Source organism: Haliotis rufescens, unplaced genomic scaffold (genome assembly GCF_023055435.1).
Source record: "Haliotis rufescens isolate VD_foot unplaced genomic scaffold, xgHalRufe1.0.p SCAF_3, whole genome shotgun sequence".
In the NCBI taxonomy this organism is placed as follows: Eukaryota; Metazoa; Mollusca; class Gastropoda; order Lepetellida; family Haliotidae; genus Haliotis; species Haliotis rufescens.
Window position 1 is genome coordinate 38,698,939 of NW_025964001.1, and position 24,019 is coordinate 38,722,957.

The 24,019-nt window shown below is 38.1% G+C and overlaps 1 protein-coding gene across 1 annotated transcript in view; it reads left to right on the forward strand.

Moving 5' to 3' along the window:
- The window catches only part of LOC124118384 (serine-rich adhesin for platelets-like), a 29,030-nt gene extending 18,519 nt beyond the window's left edge, over positions 1 to 10,511 (forward strand). Inside the window, exons 5-8 of the mRNA XM_048402941.1 lie at positions 3,590 to 3,997; positions 5,292 to 5,699; positions 6,994 to 8,297; positions 10,490 to 10,511. Coding sequence (XP_048258898.1) covers positions 3,590 to 3,997; positions 5,292 to 5,699; positions 6,994 to 7,232 — 1,055 coding nt within the window. The 3' untranslated portion in view covers positions 7,233 to 8,297; positions 10,490 to 10,511. The remainder of the gene's footprint in view (positions 1 to 3,589; positions 3,998 to 5,291; positions 5,700 to 6,993; positions 8,298 to 10,489) is intronic.
- The last annotated feature ends 13,508 nt before the right edge of the window (positions 10,512 to 24,019 follow it).

The window sequence follows — 24,019 nt, forward strand, 5'->3', positions numbered from 1 at the left end:
AAGTGAATACGTCTACAGTGTACAAGTAACTTTTAACTGTATCATATATACTCATGATATGCAATTATTTTCGTTCCTAATTCGAATGAGCACATTCTGAGGCTAAATCTGCAAAAGGACAGATAAAATATTTCTTTGTACAATGCAAACGATACAAACGTAGCGGCTGATAATAGAGACAATGATTTAATAATCTGCAATATATCAAGTGTTCTCGTTCAATCTATTGTACATATTGAAGTGATTGTAAAGTTTCAAGGAGTACTAAAATGTTGTGGTATTATGAATGTATTTAGAATATGAATAGCGAAAAACAGTCACCATATCGGATGTACATGTATAACTTGTCTTCCAACACCACGCTTGTGCCGAGGCCCATGGTAATAAAACTAATCGGTCCCATAAAAGGAGCAAATAGTTTCGCAGATACTTCTTGCTATGGTTCACTCCCAATTGTCAGACGACCTAATCATCAGTCAGACCAGTCAGGTGTGACCAACGTACCTGCCTGGTTTTGGCTCCTAATTACTGAACTGCCCAATACGGTCATACTGTGGGCAGAGTAAGCGGCCTCGTTGAGTGATACAGACTAACCAGATTATGATTGTGTTTGTAAGTTGCGTTTAATCTGTGTCGGGTTGCAGTTGTTTTATAAGTCAAGACTAGGGGTAGTTTTTTAAATGAAACCTTTTGAGTTTGTTTTGCATTCATTTCATTAAATACATTGTTAGGTAGAATAATAACACGTTATATGGATTAAACATCTCCCTAATCTGAGTATAATCTCACATGTACTCTAAGTACCGTGCTATATTACTTTGCGGAGACACTGAGTATAATTTTTTAGTTGGCATTGTATGCTGTCTGAATGACTTTACACAAATCCCTGCATTCAATAGACCCGTGAAGATCTTCAACAAACCATTCTTGGCGTAAAAGGGCGACAGCGCTTGTCGTAAGAAGCGACTACCGGGATCGGGTGGTCAGGCTCGCTGACTTGGTTGATGCATGTCATCGTATCGCAATTGCGTGGATCGATGCACATGATGTCAATCACTGGATTGTCTGGTCCAGACTCGATTATTTACAGACCGCCGTCATACAGCTGAAATATTGCTAAGTGTGGCGTTATACAACTAACAAACAAACACAACACAAAAAGAGAAAGTGTATGAGTACTAAAACTTGCAATAGATATGCGTACCCTACGTACACACATGAGTCCCATTCGACAGTCTACAACACACGAATAACTGTCAAACAAGTTTGGGTACCCCTTCTGTTCAGGCAAGTTATTTAGTTCGATAATTTTGTATTAAAATCCTTTTCAATTTGTTTTCATCCTTTTTCCCTATTCCATGCATGTTTATGTTGCTACATCTTATTGCTCATGTTTCCAAGTATTGTAAAACACTTTAATGTTTCTCCTTCTTAATCTAACGTTATAACATTTCCGGTCACTGCCATCATCTAATACACAAGAGATGATACCAAGACATATTTTATTCGGTTTTATGGTCTATGCGGTCTTACAATTGATTTTATTAGTCTTTAAATCTTATGTCTAGTAAATATTTTCACAAACAGGGCTGTTAACTGATATAAGGAATGTAACATCCAGTTGAGGACTGAATACGACGTACGTTAGTCTGGTAACGACATTTCTACAATTAATATTTTGAATAAGCCGTTAATACGCCAGTTGTGACAGGGATGATGGTATGGTAGATGTAGCAGACATATTGACAGCCGTTGTTACGCGAGTCACTAGGTTATTAGTACGGCATTGGCCTTGTTGATTGGTACTATACTTTCTGTGGCCACTGTCGGACGTAATTCAAACTCCTTCCACACTGACATCGCACCAAATATATTTGTGTACCGATTACATAACTCTTACTGACAGGGTAGGGTGGTAGTTCACGCGAAACGGACGACACTGTGTATATTGGGCGGCTCCTTTGATATCGCCTCACAACATACTTTTAATGAATGACCAATTAAACGATGATCAGGATCGCGGAGAAAATACAAGCTTCGTTCGCGTTGAATATATATATCAAGCCACAAATTCATCTTTCATAAACTTTTTGTGTCTTGGTGCTTAATATATCCACATATCAACGAAAATATGTAATACATGTATCCACAAAAATATACATGTACAGGCTAGGTATTTGCCCACAGCAACACCTGCATAACTGTTTATTCACGCGTGGTGTGGCAGATTGTAATTGACCGACAACAAGTACTGTAGATTCACCTGTAAATAAGGCCGACACTGTAATTAGACACAACGTACTAATGAGAATATGAGAATTATCATAAGAAGGCTGTTACGTTTTTCTTAACTATTACCATTTTCATACCAAAAGTGACAATGCAGTTAAAAGTTGCTTTAGTGTCACAATATTCACTCACGTTTTCCTCAATCGCATTGAAACATAATTCCTACTGGTCAGTTCGACACTGCTTGTAATTAAATAATTATTTCGAGATTTCGTTAGAATGTAAGATATTCAGCCAAACGTTATGCAATAAAAGACGAATAGTTTTTTTCATTAAAACACGCGCACGCGTACCTGTATATTGCATACCTAGTGTCACGTAATTGCCCAGTGTGATGTATCAACGGGACATAAAATGGGAAATGAAATAGAAACTAACTAAAAAATAATGTTGTGGAAAATAACTCCAATGAATTTGAGTACATGCACATGAATTCGTATGATAAACTGTCAAAACGTTTTGAGAGGTAAGGCCGGGTTCATTAAAGATCGCTACAATATGTAAAACAGGTGAAATTTGAAGAACTAAAGGAAACATCCAACCAAAAGCCCTTTTTAAATAGTAATGTAATGATATAATATAAAGTATATTTCACATGATACAATATAATTTGCAAACAGTTATAATTAGTTGATGCTTGAAAGGGACTGACGAAAACATGGGCGAAATATTTTAATAACGCCGTAAAATAGTTGAATTAAGTAAAAATTAGTTAAATTTTGTGTCATGATACTTGAATAAATACATTAAATGTATTTGCGAAACAAAAACATGAGTTTTAAGTAAAGGAACATATTCTCGCCCATGGGCCTGCCCATGGGCCTACCCATGGGCCAAACCTTTTTCTCGCCCATGGGCGAAATATTTCAATATCGCTATAAAATCGTTGAATTAAGTTAAAATGAGTTAAATTTTGTGTCATGATACTTGAATGAATACATTAAATGTATTTGCGAAACAAAAACATGAGTTTTAAGTAAAGGAACATATTCTCGCCCATGGGCCTGCCCATGGGCCTACCCATGGGCCACACTTCGCCAATGGGCAGGCCCATGGGCGACATAGTCTAAATATTGAGTTTTTAAACAATTTTTTTTTCATTTTTTCTTCCTTGGTATGTTCCCATGAAAACGGCATGTTTAATTTTGTAAATACCTTTAACCGAGACTGGGCAAAGAGCGTAGAGTTTCTGGACTTTTGGGTTTCCAGAATTAAAATGGGACGTGTTCATGATTTTATTCGCGTTTCTTTTGTCGGTGAGCATATTTAGAAGATGACAACTATTGGTCTTTTATTTCAGTTTACAGATCGAGGGGATATTCTGTTTACAATTCTGTGTATGCTGGTATGAAACGGAGCTCCTCCAACAGCGTGCTCTACTGGAACAGTGGCAACACCGTTGGCAGCGTCACCGTCTGGGCATCAGGCTACCCACGTGTGAGCGACGGTTGTGGGTACACATCGCCATTTGAAAGTTTTCAGATGCGGACCGTTTATTGTACCCAAGCTTTAGCCTTCCTGTGTGAAACACCAATCGTCGCTGTCCCGACTACAACGCCTGTGATTGTATTAGGTCCTGTCACGTACACGTATTACCACTACACATTACCTTGGGATTCAGCTCGCGCAACATGTCAGAACAATGGCGGCGATCTTGCCTCTCTGGACTCCACACAGCGACTACAAGACGTCATCGACTATTTCAGTGGTACGTGGAATCTTGTATCCAACCAAACATTAAACATTCCAAATAATTCCGAAGTCAATTAATCATGGACAACAAAACGATGATTTCATTGGGCTCTCGTTCACAAATAATGCATACACATTCGTACTGTTTACGATATATTTTGTAACTAAAAAAGAATTTATCTCCTATTAAGCATAACTTTATAAAATACTAGAGGAAGTCATTACCTTCTGGCTTTTATTACTCGCACATGCATATAAAAGCGACAAAAAACTGTCCATATTCATAAAATAATCTCTCCTAAAGCAGAGACGATTGTAAGATTCCGACTATTTCCATCATCTATATCTTCTGGGCTCGCATTTCGGTAAACCTATATAGGTTTACCCAACATGCGAAAACTGGAGATATAGATGATGGACTATATCAAGAGTTATTAGCATGTATTAATGAATCACAATCAAATCACATCTGCATTTAGTCTACATTACAATAGGTTTTACATTACTTGAAGTGTCACAAAAGTTCCATCACAAACACGAAGAGTTAAACCTGCGAGGACACTTACCATCAATATCCCTTTTGCCAATACATAAAATGTACATTGATTCTCGGGAGATGGAAAGAAATACACCCTTTCAAATTACAAGCACAACAATAACGCATAACATTGAATTCGGGGATATCACCTCGAAGTGAGTCCGTCATTCCAGTCAACATAAATAAAGAAATCATTCAAAACGTCCACTCCTCCTCAACGAACAGGAACAATATTTCAGTTTTAACATAACAACTATCTAAGATGACGCTAATTATAAGTACTCCTTCCATGTAAGTCCACGTACACGCAACAACGTGACACCTTCTTAAGAACAAAATCAACTTTTAATACTAGACGCCAAAAGAAACGCGAACCTTAAAATCATATACAGAAGATATTACCTTAGAAGAGATGTTTCCAGTGTGTATCACTTAATAACAAAACTAACAATCAGTCAAGTGTTACCACAGGGTGTCTTTATTCCTATCACGATATGCAGCACGTGATTTCCAAACTTTACACGCTTATCCTACACAAGACAAATGGTGCATCTCGAGTCATGGATCTATGACGTCACATGTGATGCGTTCATGAGCGTCGGCTCACACAACATAACAGTACATGTATGTTCGATTGTGCATCGAACCAATCTGATGTCTCTTGAAAAGGAGTCATTCTTCCTATATTAACCAACATATATGGTATTCGCGTTTCTTTTGTCGGTGAGCATAATTTATTTAGAAGATGACAACTATTGGTCTTTTATATCAGTTTACAGATCGAGGGGATATTCTGTTTACAATTCTGTGTATGCTGGCATGAAACGGAGCTCCTCCAACAGCGTGCTCTACTGGAACAGTGGCAACACCGTTGGCAGCGTCACCGTCTGGGCATCAGGCTACCCACGTGTGAGCGACGGTTGTGGGTACACATCGCCATTTGAAAGTTTTCAGATGCGGACCGTTTATTGTACCCAAGCTTTAGCCTTCCTGTGTGAAACACCAATCGTCGCTGCCACGACTCCAACGCCTGTGATTGTATTAGGTCCTGTCACGTACACGTATTACCACTACACATTACCTTGGGATTCAGCTCGCGCAACATGTCAGAACAATGGCGGCGATCTTGCCTCTCTGGACTCCACACAGCGACTACAAGACGTCATCGACTATTTCAGTGGTACGTGGAATCTTGTATCCCAACAAACATCAAACATTCCAAAACATTCCGAAGTCAATCAATCATGGACAACAAAACGATGATTTCATTGGGCTCTCGTTCACAAATAATGCATACACATTCGTACTGTTTACGATATATTTTGTAACTAAAAAGAATTTATCTCCTTTTAAGCATAACTATATAAAATACTAGAGGAAGTCATTACCTTCTGGCTTTTATTACTCGCACATGCATATAAAAGCGACAAATAACTGTCCATATTCATAAAATAATCTCTCCTAAAGCAGAGACGATTGTAAGATTCCGACTATTTCCATCATCTATATCTTCTGGGCTCGCATTTCGGTAAACCTATATAGGTTTACCCAACATGCGAAAACTGGAGATATAGATGATGGACTATATCAAGAGTTATTAGCATGTATTAATGAATCACAATCAAATCACATCTGCATTTAGTCTACATTACAATAGGTTTTACATTACTTGAAGTGTCACAAAAGTTCCATTACAAACACGAAGACTTAAACCTGCGAGGACACTTACCATCAATATCCCTTTTGCCAATACATAAAATGTACATTGATTCTCGGGTGATGGAAAGAAATACACCCTTTCAAATTGCAAGCACAACAATAACGCATAACATTGAATTCGGGGATATCACCCTGAAGTGAGTCCGTCATTCCAGTCAACATAAATAAAGAAATCATTCAAAACGTCCACTCCTCCTCAACGAACAGGAACAATATTTCAGTTTTAACATAACATCTATCTAAGATGACGCTAATCATCAGTACTCCTTCCATGTAAGTCCACGTACATGTACACGCAACAACGTGACACCTTCTTAAGAACAAAATCAACGTTTTATACGTAACGCCAAAAGAAACGCGAACTATAAAATCATATACAGAAGATATTACCTTAGAAGAGATGTTTCCAGAGTGCATCACTTAATAACAAAACTAACAATCAATCAAGTGTTACCACAGGGTGTCTTTATTCCTATCACGATATGCAGCACGTGATTTCCAAACTTTACACGCTTATCCTACACAAGACAAATGGTGCATATCGAGTCATGGATCTATGACGTCACATGTGATGCGTTCATGAGCGTCGGTTTACACAACATAACTGTACATGTATGTTCGATTGTGCATCGAACCAATCTGATGTCTCTTGAAAAGGAGTCATTCTTCCTATATTAACTAACATATATGGTATTCGCGTTTCTTTTGTCGGTGAGCATATTTAGAAGATGACAACTATTGGTCTTTTATTTCAGCTTACAGATCGATGGGATATTCTGTGTACAATTCTGTGTATGCTGGCATGAAACGGAGCTCCTCCAACAGCGTGCTCTACTGGAACAGTGGCAACACCGTTGGCAGCGTCACCGTCTGGGCATCAGGCCACCCACGTGTAAGCGACGGTTGTGGGTACACATCGCCATTTGAAAGTTTTCAGATGCGGACCATTTATTGTACCCAAGCTTTAGCCTTCCTGTGTGAAACTCCTATTTGAGAAACCAGTTTAATCATTATTGAACTATAACAGACTGAGCACAAAAATAAGGGATCATGAATATGTTATGGGATTCTTTGTAGTGATGCACACAATTCCATAAAAAAATATTTTCTGGTTCAGTATGTATAGCGAGGCACCTCCCTGTGTAGCCATGTAGCTGATTCAAGAAAACGTTTTGTGCATAGTATCAACACGGCGGCAAACCCTTTGTTCAGCAGATTCGTTTGCAATAACATAAATTCTCCAAAATATTTAATTATTTTTAAATGTTTAAGTTGTCAACGTCGAAAGGTGGAGAATGGCTGTGTTATCGTGTACATATTCGTCCCAATTCGTTGAAAATTCCTTACATTATTTTAAATCCAATTTATCAAAACTACAGCTTATATTATAATAAAAGATTCCCAACTTAATCTTATATACCTGTCTATCCAAATTCTTGTACATTCAAAATTAGCTACTTTTATTATTCTACTTTTATTTAATTTTAATTATTTTACTTTCCATATGTTTTATATAAACTTAATATTACTTTGATAAAAGTTATCCAGGCTTTTTTCATTTCACATCCTACTTAAATAAACAATAAGCCGTCCAAGTTCATACCGATAGGCACAAAATCAACATGTCCATTGTCCAAACATAATCCCCTTCTATTTTTATTCTATACCCGTCAGCGTCTACTAGTGAGCGTAGCTCAATCACCGCCAGTGTCTACCTACCCATCACCTCTAATTATCGATCTACCGCAAGGCAAACCTTATACCAGATGCATTGTTTTTAGAAAGTAACCCTCTTATCGTTAATGTCAAACAGTAGGTTAGTAAAACTTGGGAAATCAGTCAGTCATTACAAGACTTAGGTCAGAAATTCTTATGCAATCAGAATTGGCGTTACATACTTTTGACCAATAACAGTAAAGGCGCAGTTCCAGCTCCTCGGCCTCTCAACTATATAAAAAAACCAAGCAGATGCCCCATTGGTATCACATCTGCTCAAGAATAAATACTGGAACTGTCGCCATCAACTCTGTGATTTATATTCTCAACTTTATGTTCTAAGGTAGGCTGGTTCGTCTTGTTCAAATTATTTACATGTGTTCTTATTGTTTAGAAATGTTAGAAGTTAGACCAAATAACTCTGTTTAAATATGCAGTGAAGTTATCTCACTTGGACCGAGTACAGGTAATGTATTTATGTTGTCGTTGTAAAATGTAAGTAATTATTTGGAATGTTTGTGTTTATAACGTTCTATTCAGTGTTGTTGCAATTAATTATAAAATGCAGTTCATATTTTTATAATACTGCTAACATTTATCATTAATTGTATGTCATACTTTGTTGTGAATAGTTGTATTTTAAATGTATTAAACAGATCTCAACATTGTTAAGTTACCGCACATATCGTTAATGTTAGTATTATTAATAATATTGTTAACAGGCTAGTTTAAGGAAATGCCAAGGGCAATACCTATCGTAAGCCTCCAGCTGTTTGAATGTGTACATATCTCAGCCCATATTATTAAAATGCATAAATTTTCATTATCTTGATAGATGCAAATGTGGTAGTCTGTATATCTGTGAAATCTTATGTGTATGTGATTAGTCTCGAGTTTAATTATGTCCTTTCTACTTTCAATATCCAGTTAATTGTAAATGTAAAATGATATCAACTGTAGCCAGTCATCTTCCCGCCATTGTCAACTCTACCATGCTAATTCCCCCAACAATCAATTATCAACTCTATAGGCTTATTCCCTCGAGAAAATTCATTGATTAAATGTTAAATTGATTTAGTTGATAGAGAACAGTTTTTATATAGGTTATTATTAAATGGATTTCATGGTAATATAATGTTCTACAAAGTAAGTATAGCCGTGTAAAGGCATGTGTTAAAGTCGGTAGTAAGTATACTGAAACATTTTGTACTACATCTGGTGTTCGATAAGGGTGCATCATAAGTCCCATATTGTTTATATTTTTCATAAACCAGTTGACTGATGATATAAAGGAAGATTCAGACAGGGTAATATTTGTAAATCAGGATATTGAAGACATTTTACTGCTTTAATTTGCAGATAATGTTGTGTTGGTAGCGGATTCAGTTATCAATCTTCAAAAGCGGCTAAATAGTTTAGAAAATTTCACTAAGAAATTGGGGTTAGAAGTTAATTTAGGTAAGTCAAATGTTGTTGTGTTTAGAAATGGAGGGACCCTCAGAGCTTGTGAAAAATGGTTCTATAAAGGAATTCAGTTATCGGCTGTTACATATTATAAATATTTAGGAATTGTTTTCTCTTCTCGTTTAGTTTGGTCAAAGGTATGTGAAACATTGGCGATCCAGGCTAGAAAGGCTGCTTTTTTCTGTCATTCGAGTATTTTATAAGCTTCCAAATATTTCGTTTCTGTTGCATGTAAACTTTTCGATACTAAAATATTACTAATTTTGACATATGGTTCCGAGATTTGGGAATTTAAATATAACGATAAAATAGAAAAGGTTCAAAGTTGGTATTTTAAAAAATTCATAGGTTTATCTAAATATTCTTCCAGCAATGCGGTTCTCGGAGACTGTTGAAGAAATTATATTTATGTTGAGTGTTTCACAAAAGTTTTAAGACACTGTTAATCCTATATTCTACATTTAGAACACAAGGATTTGATCAGAATTATGTGTAAAGTTAGATGCTCTTCTCACTACTTGAATATTCATAAATTGCGATCCTCAAATGATTTTAATTCCTATTAGAAAGTTTATGTGAAAAATGTGATTTGGCAGTTAAAGAAGATGAGTATCATTTTTTCTTGGTATGCCCGGCATACAGAAATAGTCGCCAACAATTTATTCCATCATATTTTCATAAATTTCCTTCAGAGGATAAGTTTAAATTGTTATGTACATGTACAAAAAAGAATGGCTCTGTTCCTTAAGAGAAATTTAATTTCTTTTTAGTCTGAAACTGAACAAACAAATCATTGTATGACATTTTGTTCCACGCATGCATGCATGTTGTAATGGATGAAATTTCACATTTGTTCTATAAAATATGAATGGAGGCCATGAGGCCCATTATACAGAAATAAACACCCTTCAGAAAAAAATGTAATATAATATAATATCCTATGTACATCTTTATTATTGTAATAACTTGAAATTGTGTATTGAATGTATCTACATCACATCTGTTCAAAAATAAATACTGGAACTGTCGCCATCAACTCTGTGGTTTATATTCTCAACTTTATGTTCTAAGGTTACCCAAATATATGTGAGAGCGCACAGCGCGCGTTCTCAGCTGCATGAGATAAAAGCGACATAAACCCGTTCCATATTCAAAAGAAATCTCTTCGATTGTACGATTCCGACTATATCATGAGCATGTGTTCATGAATCACTATCAAACAGTGATGATACCAGTGTTCACGAAAAGGTGAGCGTATCCTGCCCAACTAGTGGCGCCACACATGCAAAGGCAAGTCATTTGTTTTCCTGAACAAAAAAACATATTGGAGCCCATGGTACACGGCAAAATAGAGAATTGCATCGGCCACCATTCTTGTCACTGAGCCAGCAAATTTGGAAATGTCCTCAACATGTCAAAACTTTACCGAGGCCTTGAACGTTGTAACATTGTAACAACTTCTGAGCAAGAGTCGCATGACGCTCTTTGAAATCTTAGTAGAAAGAGTAGGGTCGATTGAACCTCAAAAGTTGTGAAGTATAAACACCAAGGGCTGAAGCTTAATGAATATTGCTCGATATATAGGGAAAGTTGACTTTTGGAAAGGTGAAGTCACCCTTCTTGTCATACAGTCTTGTGGAGGGTGTTTTGTCACTCTGACTTTTTATGCATAGATCTAAATATGAAACAGATGAGGTGGTCTCACAGGTCTCCTTTATTCTAGTTCAGGTGGGTAAATCAGTTCAGGTAGGTAAACACAGAAAACGTTAAAAAGATTAAGATCATCATTTCACTGTTCATCGGGCTTGGGGCAATCATGCAACCGCTAATAGCTCTTACCCTGTGTGGACCTGGGGTAGAAGGTGTCCTCAGCACCTCATTGCTTGTCGTACGAGGTCACTTAATTGGGCAACCTATTTGCCGTGGGTTGCGCCCCTGTGTCGGTGGAGGACGGGATTCTGGTTGTTTAGGGCATAGGTTCCAGGAATAGTGTTCCTTTGCCCAATACATCACTTCGACCCTTACTTCACCCAGACGGGTAGTAGGATGGGCCCGGGTCTATCAATCGGCTGGTCATGCCAGGCCCTGTGAATTATATTTCATCAGCACATCTATAAAAAGTCTGTCATGAGATTTCATTCATGCTATTGACTTTATTAATTATACTTCTGATGGGTTTTTTTGGCAAATAGATCAATGTCATATTACACTCATACACATGTAGACTTTTTTAAATGTCTATTATGAATCAACAAAATCAACAATTACTAAAATATTTCTATAATTGCCTAGTCTCAATGCCCAGAAGGCGGTGGCTCATGGGACAATCTGGTGGAATACTTTCTTGATGCTTCTACTTGAGTAGGTTGTTGAAGATGCCAAAAGACTACGCAGTGGATGACTGTTGATAAGATGTTCCGGCATAAATTGAACAGCAACAAGGGTATAGTGAGAGACAGAGGTCGTGTCCTTGCTGATATGCCCGAGGATAAAATTTTGGAAGAACTATAAAAGCAAAGTGTCATAGCTGTAAAATGTTTTTCTTCAAAGGGGAATGGTGAGGTCATTAAGACCAATACATACCTCTTCACATTCGACCTTCCAAAAATCCCAAATTCAATCCGTTGTTATATACATCCCTAATCCACTGCGATGCTACAAGTGTCAGCAGTATGGTCATGGTTCAAGATCATGTGTCAAACAACCTGTTTGTCATACATGTAGATGTGGTGGCAACTGTGTGGACAATGTTGCTTGTGAAAAGGATCCCCTATGTGTTAACTGTGGCAGTAACCATTTTTCCTCCAAAGAATGTCCTACATTCAAACGTGAGTCAAAAATTGTTAAATTGAAACATGAAAGAAACATTTCATTTCGTGATGCGAAGAAGATTGTTTTGGATGAAGAACAGTCTCCTCGCGGTTCTTACTCCGCAGCCGTTCCTAGACCAAGTTTTACAACCTGCTCCACAACGTGTTCAACAAGCTGTTTCATGCGTAGCCGTTGGAAGTCAGACGGACTGCATCTAGACCAATACAGAATCTCCTACAGAAATTTCTCTATCTGCGGATTCAACAACCGTTTTGGAAACCGCCAGTTCACAAACAACTTCTCACGACCAATCACCTTCTCAGTCGCCTCCAAGATAGCAATCTGAAACAAATGTAAAACAAGTGATCAAAAACAAAAACAAACCAAATCAGAATCGTCAAAAAAGTATCTAAGTGGCAGGGTGTCAAACAACAAGATCCAACTATTCAACAAGTTTGGATCCCTCGAGGACACGGATGTGTCTGGCAGAAGCCATCTAGATCCACAATTAAAATTCCAAAGAGGTAAATGTCTTCTCATGTTGTACAATGGAACTGTAGAGGACTCAGAAACAATTTTAATGATTTACAACTTTTAACTCAAAATTTCACTCCATCAGCACTATGTTTGCAAGAAACCTACCTAAAATCCAAATTTGATTCACGACGTTATGATTCCTACCAGTGCTTCTCTCCTCCAGGTGTGAAGGCAACTGGAGGATCTTCTATTTTGGTGAGTCAGAGCGCCATTCTCAGCCCTGTTCTGCTCAATACCCCTCTTCGGGCAGTTGCATATCGTATTTACTATATATTCCGCCATCATCTTCTCCACGTCAGTTTGATTTTCAGGCCCTTTATGACCAACTCCCTAAGCCCTGCATTATCATGGGAGATTGCAATGGCCTTAATCCACTTTGGGGCAGTAATAACATCAACACAAAGGATAAGAAACTCGAGTATTTCTTCTCAAATAATGATTTATGTATTTTAAGCGATGGCTCTAACACGTATCTACATTGTGCAACAGATTCATACTCTTCTCTGGATTTATCTGTCGTGGATGCCAATCTATTTAATGAATTCGAGTGGTCAGTCCACAATGACCTTTGTGGAAATGACCATTTTCCAACTGTAATTTCAACCGTAAATCCAACTGATGCCCCATCATCAAGATGGAAATTTACAAAGGCCAATTGGTCTTTATTTCACAAATTATGCACTGAAAGATTAAAAGCCCGAATTATTTCTAAATGTTAATGATCCTATTCAATTTGTTTCTGATGAATTAGATATAATTGCTGATGAATGTATCCCAAAGTCCTCTACGGTTTCACATATCCGTAAACCATGGCTTAACATGGACTGCAAACAAGCTAGAAAGGCTAGGAAGAAGGCAGAAAAATATTTTCGTCGCCATCCAACAGTCCATAACTGAAATCAATTTTAAATGCCAAATGCCAAGGCTCGTCGCACCTTTAAGCAAAATAAACGACAGTCATGGCAAAAATGTCTTTCTCAAATTAATTCACGAACACCTATTTCTAAGGTTTGGAATATGGTTCAGAAAACTAAAGGAAAAGGGTCCAAATCAAGTGTTCGCCAGCTAAAGGAAGATGACACTCTTCTAACAGATAAATCTGATATTGCAAATAAATTAGTTGAAAGATCAGTTAAACATTCCTCAGCATCCAATTATGTACCAAACTTTCAGTAATATAAGGACCAGCAAGAAAAAACGAAAATTATTTTTTAGTCAGATAACGATGACGATTATAATGAAGTATACTGAACAACAAAAGTTCCTGTGACATTGAATAAGATTTATGCAAAGTTATGTTTTTTACCAAATCTAAAACAATTTCGGTTTGCAACAGATAAAAGACTCTTGTAAGTGGTCGAAAGGTTTAATTAGCCATACTGACTTCAGAAAATGCGTGATTTCATAAAAAAAACATGAACATGCCAAAATGTCAATTTACAAATCAATAGCGTGTGAGTCCACCTCTGGCTGCGATTCAAGCAACACATCTTCGTCTCATGGAATGGACCAGGAGTCGCACAAAGTCCTGTGGGATATCTCTCCATATCTGCTGGAGCATGTTTCGAAGTTCCTGGAATGTCTGTGGAACACGTGGTTGACGTCGAAGGCGCCGATCCATTTCATCCCACATGTGCTCGATTGGTGAGAGTTCAGGGGAGCGAGCCGGCCAGGGGATGACATTCACGTTGTTTTGTTGAAGAGAATCCTGAATAAGTCGAACAATTTGAGGCCGGGCGTTTATTTTGAAAGGTAATGCCTGGGCCATGACGACGCAAAAACGGTAGAACAACAGGGCCGATGATCTCGTCGCGGTAGCGCTGTCCATTGAGATTTCCCACTACCAGTATCAAACGGGTCCTCTGCCTTGCTGTAATCCCACCCCATACCATAACGCTGCCGCCCCCGAACCAATCTTCTTCCATGACACAATGATTGACGTAACGTTCACCTCGACGTCGGTACACTCGAATCCGTCAATCGCTGTGGCTGAGGTGAAAACGAGACTCGTCAGTGAATAGAACTTGTACCCACTGCATGGCCGTCCAGCGTAGACGATGTCTGCACCACTGTAGACGTGCTTGACGGTGGTTTCCTGTCAAAATGGGACGTCTGGTGGGTCTTCTGGCGACAATCCCAGAACATCTGAGGCGAAGACGTACGGTTTGTGAAGGTATTCGTCGAAGGCCAGGAATGCTTCTTGCAGTCACTGTTGCTGGCTGGAATCGATTTCGTAGGTGTGTTGTTCGAATCCAGTTGCCTTGTCGATTATTGGTTACGCGTGGCCTGGCACTCCGAGGATGGTCTCGGACTGCATTCGTCTATTGCCAACGTTGCCATAAACACCAAATGGTGTTTTTGTCGACGTTAAATTGTCTTGCAACATCACGTTGACTCGATCCTGCTTCAAGCATACCAATGGCCCGCAGACGCTCATTTTCGGACAGGCGTGGCATTTCGTAATGTTGAATAATTGCGTAATTTTGTTGTTTTTCTGAGTGGTTGTTGTCAGCACGATGCTAAACAATGCATATGGAATCCCGTCAAAGCAAATGTTTTTATACCCATTCTTGGGTAGTGAAATGCATGGGACTTCCATAAAAGTCAACTTTTGCATGGAATGCATGCTTTTCTGTAGCAGTTGCGTTTTTGTAACTTGATTCCATACATGTACTACAATATTGAAAACCAAACTTTACTTGTTTGAAAAATACACTAAAATATTGGTGTCACGGGTAATTTTGTTGTTGAGTATATTTTCCATTTATGAGCTCCATACTGACCTTGGGCAAGCTCATGATAGTGCTTCGGGGCCAGATAATATTCATTATCAGCTCCTTACACATTCATCTGAATCGTGTTTAGAAACAATTCTAAATATATTTGAGTGAGTGAGTATGGTTTTACGCCGCTTTTAGCAATATTCCAGCAATATCACGGTGTGTGTGTGTGTTGGGGGGGGGGGGGGGGGGGGCAGAAATGGGCTTCACACATTGTACCCTTGTCGGGAATAAATATATTTGACAATATTTGTACTTTTGGTAATTTTCCATCTCAAGGTCAAAATGCTACTGTCCTTCCTTTACCTAAACTTGGTCGAGATCATACCGATCCCTCTAACTACAGGCCAATATCCCCTACAAGCTGTGTTTGTAAGACTATGGAACGTATCTGGTAAATAATCGTTTTGTTTGGTACTTAGAAAACAACAATCACATAACTAACATTCAATGTGGTTTCCGCAAAAATCGTAGTACCATCGATAATTTAGTACGTATAGAATCTTTTCTTAAAAATTCCATAATAAATACACAGTATGCTGTTTTCTCGATCTCGAAAAAGCATATGATACCACATGGATGTATGGTGTTTTAAATGATCTACATGATTTTGGTTTAAGGGGCCGTTTGCCTCTATTTATATCGCAGTTTTTAAAAGATAGACAATTTCAAGTTCGATTGGGTTCAACCCCGTCTGACCATTACAATCAAGATCAGGGTGTCCCACAAGGCAGTATCTTGTCTGTAACATTGTTTAGCATAAAGATTAACAGTTTGTCAATGGTTTTAAACGATTCACTTTCTGCACACACACTCTGTGTTTACAGACTGAACACACACGTCTCCAGTTTACAACAGACTGGGCACACGTGTCTCCAGTTTACAACAGTAAAAGCAACGTGTCTCCAGTTCACTACAGTCAGAGCACACGTGTCTCCAGTTTACAACAGACTGAGCACACACGTCTCCAGTTTACAACAGTCAGAGCATACGTGTCTCCAGTTTACAACGGTGAGGACACACGTCTCCAGTTAACAACAGTCAGGGCACATGTATCTCCAATTTACAACAGTCAGAGCACAGATGTCTCCAGTTTACAACAGTTAGGGAACACGTGTCTTCAGTTTACAACAGTCAGGGCGCACACGTCTTCTGTTTACAACGGTGAGGAGATACATGTATCCATTTTACAACAGTCCATATGGTCAGGGCAGGGTACAACTGTTTTTGCTTTATCAAGTATACCTTAAATATTAGCAGTAGCAGAAAAAGTTAAAATGCTCGGTTTGATAATACGCTTTTAGTATTTTCTCGGTTTGTTTAAACCACTGGGGTCGATTATATTACTTTATGAAAAGATTTTTACTCCTTTTTCTTGGCATTACCAAAACAATATGTAAAACACAAAATATAAATGCTCTGCCCTTGAATAAAGTTTTTTGTTCAGCATATGCTAGTATTATTACATGAAAAGTGCACTATGGGTGTGCAGCGACACAAGTGTCAGGGCACAATACTTCTACAGCAATTCACAATATAACTGAACCTTGTTTGTTTGTTGTTTAATGCCGAATTCAGCAATATTCCAGCTATATGTAGGCTGTCTCGTAATAATCGAGTCTGGACCACACAGTCCAGTGACTGACATCATGAGCATCAATCTTTGAAATTGGGATACAGGAATTGGGAATCGTACTATCGACACTGCTTTATGCATAGATTTCTATTGGATATGGTAAGGGCTTTGTCACTTTATTTCCATTCCACAGCCTCATTTTGCTAGTACAGGGTTTATTTTTATTATTTTCACCCGCGAATAAAATACAGGGTACTGTGGTGTCACTGGTGTGTTCCATTAAACAAAACAATACATCTTAAGAGGGCAGCAGAAGAAACAGCTTCATTTTCTCAGCACTTACCAAAACAACAAAACAATGGCACATGCTCCATAACATTAATTATTTTCTATTGGGAAACAAGGGCAAGTGCCTGATATTTTCAAGCAGGCTGTTCTTGCCATGTTCCCTTTGCCGGTCTTCATGGAACTACTACATCTTTGGTCTCGTACAGTCGTGACACCCCCCTCATCATCCCTGATATGACTAAGTATGTTAAAAACATAGTATGTTTTATTGTTGTTTAATGACACGGGCTATTGTTTTTTTTAAATTTTAGGTAGTCTAACTTTATATCAGATACCTCTTATTTTAATTTGGAAACGAGAATTCAAGGATTTTGTGTGAAAGGCATGTATATTTTGAGGCATCAAATGGAATTAGATACCTGATTTTACATGGGTTTAAAGTTCATGATTTTTAATTCTATTTTGACCAGTCAGGATCAAGCATTCTTCAGTGTCATCATGTTTCTGGAAGAATCACACACAGTCAATCAAATAACAGAGCTTGATCACTGTTACCCGTTTTAGTCTTTCACCATTGTTTACAATAGGCATTAAGTACTGAGGACCTATTCTGACCTAGAATTCCCGAAGTGAATACATAGTAGTATCTATTTATATCTACATTAAGAACATGAAATAGCAACTAAATTAACACATAAATTCACTCTGTATATTCAGCTACTGTGTTGCACATGTTGAACACTATGAGCATTCACAATCACAAACATTCACACACATTCATAATCACACACATTCGCAATCACACACATTATTCCCAATGTTTCTGTTCAGTACACTCTGTGAAATATACAGGAGGTCGCATGATGTTGAAGTTGGGAACAATAAATGCCATCCGATCTACAATTAACCTGTTGTGTATTATTTATGGCCTAGTGAAAATTAAGTTTGTAATCAGGAACATTATTCGGGATTATTTTGATAATAGATTATAGGGGATAGATTAGGCCCCAAATAAGCCATATAAATCATTAGAGCTGACTAATGATGTGTTGGTTACATTGTGTGACTGATAAGTCTTGGCTCTGACTTAAATATTTACAAGATGACTTGATATGGCTGATATTGCTTACTTCGCATATCACATTTTGAGGACAGGTACCCCCGCTACCTCTTCACAGTCCATAAGGAGTATAGTATGACTCTCTATTATCGCGGTATCGGTAAATCTCCTCCACTCGATGTCGACTGTGTACTTGTGCAAATCTAAGCACGATACAGGACTGATTGCGGTTTGTCACGTCTACTCGAAAATATACACGTTAACCTTTTTATGGTCGTTCCTGGAATGATTTTGAAGTGGAATCTCCCTACCCCCATTTGCAATTGATTAGAAAAGACCCCATTTGTTTGGACGAAGTGCCCTGACCCAACCTAGATCAAACGCTTACTGATTATGCATAATCCAAAACAGGAAGTGATGTAAAACGTATATTCCACACGTATCATACCACAAAATAGCCATACCGATATAATATTGCCCGCCCTTGAGTAGCTCGGTAAAAAAATCAGCATTGATCAATTCTAATTGACCGACCGACAGACAGACAGACAAATTAATACATAATACAATGGAAATATACTGTATATATATTTGCATGCTGAGTAGATTTATGACTGATTTACCGTTCAATACTATGTTTCCGTTCGAATGTTCATGACTTGGAAGAGAAATTTTACCTAAGCTTTTTATAATTTGTTCGTTTTCAGCTGACATAAGTCTTATAAAATTCTCAATAGAGGGAGGGGTAACGAGACGCTTGAGAAAAGAGTTTCTTCTTGCTCTAGAATACTGGTCACAAATCATAAGAACATGGAATTCATCTTCAACATGGTTATGTCCCTTCGAAAAACAGAAAGTGCAGACACTTTCATTATATGGGATGTTGTTGTGAGGCCCCAGTTCAACAGCAAGTCTGAAATTATTACACCGGTACATGGCTATAAGTCTACGTTGGTAAGAAGACATATCACAAGTAATACATGATTCCATATTTAGTAATGACTTGAACTGTGAGTAGTAATTGCATTTCGTTGATGATGTCAGGGAAAAGTGCCAATAGTGAATGAGGCAGTCGTAAAATCGTCGTTTAAAATCTGTCATGAAATGTTGAATATTTCCAATGTCTTGGCTTAGCCAAACAAAACCAAATCCAAACTGGAATAAAATCATTCTAATATGTGATGCCCATGTAATTTTAACATTATCATCAAGAGATTTTAGTATATAATAAGCTTGGATGGGTAGCCTGTGCTGTTTCATCTGAATTAGTCTGTACCAGTACTTGACTGCTCTTGACATGTAGTTATACTGTAGGGGGATCCTACCACTGCCTCCTAGAACCATGTTGTTGTTGGTGAACTTATTTACTTTCAAAAAGGTTTTGCAGAATCTGTTATGGACACTCTCAATAATGTTACAGTAGCTGGTTCCCCAGATCTCTGATCCATAACATAAGATTGGTGAAATCATAGCATCAAAAATATTAAAAAGATCATGGTGATTAATGTATCCAAATTGTTTTTGATAATTATATATTGATAAAAGTGCTTTCCTTGCCTGGGCTGCTAGACATGCTTGGGCTTTGGTCCAAGATAACTTTGGTGAGAAAATGTTGACAGCTTCTATCTGTTGGCCATTCAAAAACCACTCTTCATAACTGCGAAGAGGACCTCTATTCCGAAATACTATTAATTTAGTCTTATTCAGATTGACTTTCATGCCAGTATCGACACAGAATTTCTCCAGAGTCTTTATTTTCTTTTGAAGCTGTAGAGCAGTATCAGAGACGGTTGACACATCATCAGCAAATAACAGAGCAAATACATCAGGGATATGAGTAGATATAAACACACCTCTACCACCTTCTTCCTCCAACATTGAAACTAACTTATTAATAAATATGATGAAGATCTGAGGGCTTAAGATACACCCCTGACGAGTACCCATGGTACACTTGAAGTATGGCGATAGTCCACAAACAGTTCTCACACATGCACATAGTGTTGAATACATCTGAATTATAAACTTGAGAAATTTACCTTTAACTCCCAGTTCAAGGAATCTGTTAAATAACATTTTGCGGTTCACACTGTCAAAAGCTTTTGAAAAGTCTATAAAAAGACAATAAAACCTTCCATTTCTCTTTGATAAGTATTTGTTGACCATAGCTTGTAGGGTAAATATTTGGTCAATAGTGGAATAATATTTTTCTGAAGCCAGCTTGAAATTCAGATATAATATTGTTGTTATCACACCAATGTTGAAGTCTGTTGTTAACTAGTGTTGTAAGACCTTTACACAATAAATTTATCAAGGAAATGCCTCTGTAATTATTTGGGTCTGAGAAGCTGCCTGATTTGTGTAGGGGACAAATAATACTCTTGTCCCAGCTCTAGGAAATATACCACTGTTTTGCTATTTCAAAAGCTATTAACGGACATTGTGGAGAAGTGAAAAATGTCCCTCGTCTCCGTAGTGGTTCTATCCTTGTGGAGTGTCTGAAGAAATAGCAATATTTAAATCTCTTGTCAATCAGTCAGTTTGTTAATGTTGAGGTTGCTGTTTCCGCACACAAGACTCTAAACTCAAGTCGAGGCATTGTTCGTGACAGAGCTTGATGCCTTTCTGACATGTCCAAACTGGAAATTATTTCAGAATTGAAGGATCAAGCAGTAACAGCTGTGAAACGATTTACCCAAAAGGTCGATGGTCTTATCACTCCCCTGAACACCTATCTTATTTGATCGACCAAATATTCCCCAATCCACTCCGGTGTTATACTTGCCAAACGTTTGGCCATGGTTCCAAATCCTGTGATCGACCAAAGGTTTGCCAGCGTTGTGGTGGTAAACACGACAGCACTGAATGTAGGGCAGATGTCAAGTTTGCCAACTGTAATGGCCAACATGAGGCCTGATCAAAGTCCTGTCCACTATAGAAAACTGAATCCCAGATATTAAAACTCAAACATCAATACAATATTTCATATCTGGAAGCCAAAAAGCAAGTAGCCATCAACATTAACGTATTCTGCTGCAGTGTCTCGTTCTGTTGCCACTTCATCAATAGAATGTCAGACTGAGTTGACATGGGTTCACTCTGTTCAACCAGTTGAAACAACATCTGTCATTCAGCCTAACAAATCAGATTGTCAGCCCACTACATCATCTTCAGAATCACAGACTGATTCACAATGTTTACCAGAAATTGAAAAGCCAGGAAATGTTCATATGTCAAAAACAGAAAGAAAGAAAATAAATAGACAACTTCTTAGGACACCCTCTCCTTCAGAGGTGTCTGTCCATAACCCCTTTGGACCTTTGGATAAGGAGGTAACTCCGTCTTCACAGGTCAGTGCTAGGAGTTCTTCACGCTCGCGTGTGAGGTTACCTATTGAGCCGCCATGACTCAAACGCCTCATTTGATTCAGTGGAATTGCAGAGGACTCAGGAAAATTTTTAATGAGATACTATTGCTCATTCAGGACTTTACACCATCAGCACTGTTCCCCTCAATACAAATCTTTAAGCTGTAGCTGTCCAACTTACTTTGCACATTGCACTTACTGTGTGCTCCTTGTATATTCCTCCTTCAAAATACTCTTCAGCAGGCTGATCTTCAGAATATCTATGATCAGTTACCAAAGCCCTGTATCATCATAGGCGATTTAAATGGGCATAACCTTCTATGGGGAAGTCCAAATACAAACAGTAAGGGGAAAGTGCTAGAAGACTTTATTTCTGACAACAATCTCTGCATATTTAATGGCGATTCAAACACTTATTTACATCCTGCTGCAGGTACATATTCAGCACTGGATCTGTCAATCACAGATTCAAACCTTTACAACGAATTTGAATGGTCAGTTCATGATGACCTTTGTGGGAGTGACCATTTCCCTACCATCCTTGAAACTGTTAACCCTACTGATCGTCCACCAACAACACGGTGGAATTTTACAAAGGCTGATTGGCCATTATATGAATTATTATCCACTGAAAAATTAACACCTGATATTTTTCAATATGTTCAAGATCCGATACAGTTGTTTTCGGACATGTTGAATGAAATTGCTGATGAAGTCCTCTGTAATTCCACATATTCGTAAACCATGGTTTAACAACGAATGCAAACAGGCAAGAAAATATAGGAAGAAAGCGGAAAAGAATTTCCGCCGCCATCCTACAGTCCATGATCTAGATAAGGTCAAAATTACAAATGCCAAGGCACCACGTGCTTTTAAACAAAATAAGCGTCTGTCTTTGAGGAACTATGACTCCAAAATATATTCCCGCACGCCCATATCCAAGGTGTGGAATATGGTACAAAAATAAAAGGCAAAGGTTCAAAATCATCTGTTCACCATCTTAAGGAAGCTGACACGTTATTAACGGATAAAACTGATATTGCAAATAAGCTTGGAGAAACGTTAGCAAAACATTCTTCAACATCAAATTATGTCCCGGAGTTTCAAAAATTTAAGAAACAACAGGAAAAGATAAAAGTAAATTTCACTTCTGATAATGATGAAGACTATAATGAAGTCTTCTCATTACAGAGGGCACGGGTGGCCCAGTCGTCTAAGGCGCCGCGATTCGCTGTGCAGAGTCGCGTCCCTTGGGCACGCCAGAAACCTATGATTGTGGGTTCGAATCCCGGTTCGCCCCGATTATGTTTCTAGGTTTGTCAGCACCATACCCGTGCTCGTGGGTTTCACCGAAGTGGTAAACGTCTGAGACCTGCATCACCTTGGGCTTTCCTCCCACATTAAGCTGACACGCCGTGATATAACTGGAATACTGTTAAAAGCGGCGTTAAACCCAACTCACTCACTCACTCACTCTTCTCATTACATGAGCTACATACCGCCCTTGGGCAAGCTCATGACACAGCAACGGGAGCTGATAACATACACTACCAGCTTTTAAAACATTTACCTGAATCATGTCTGGAGACACTTTTAGATATATTTGATCAAATATGGACATCAGGGAATTTTCCTCCTTCATGGCATAATGCCATTATAGTCCCAATACCAAAGCCTGGCCGAGATCTTACAGATCCCTCCAACTATCGACCTATATCCTTAACAAGTTGCGTATGTAAAACCATGGAACGAATTATGAATAATAGATTAATTTGGTATCTGGAAACCAATAATCTAATTACAAATATCCAATGTGGTTTCCGAAAAAATCGAAGAACTATCGACCATTTAGTACGATTAGAATTCTTTGTTAAAAATGCTATTGTAAATAAACAACACGGAGTATCAATTTTCTTTGATCTTGAGAAAGCATACGATACTACGTGGAAGTATGGCATTTTAAAGGTTTTACATCATGATTTTGGTTTGAGAGGTCGTTTACCTCATTTTAAATCACAATTTTTAACAGACAGACAATTTCAAGTCCGAGTGAAATTATAATCAGGATCAGGGTGTCCCACAAGGCAGTATTTTGTCTGTTACCTTGTTTAGTATTAAAATAAATAGTCTGTCCAAGGTTTTAAGTGATTCAGTGGATGGATCACTGTTCGTGGATGATTTT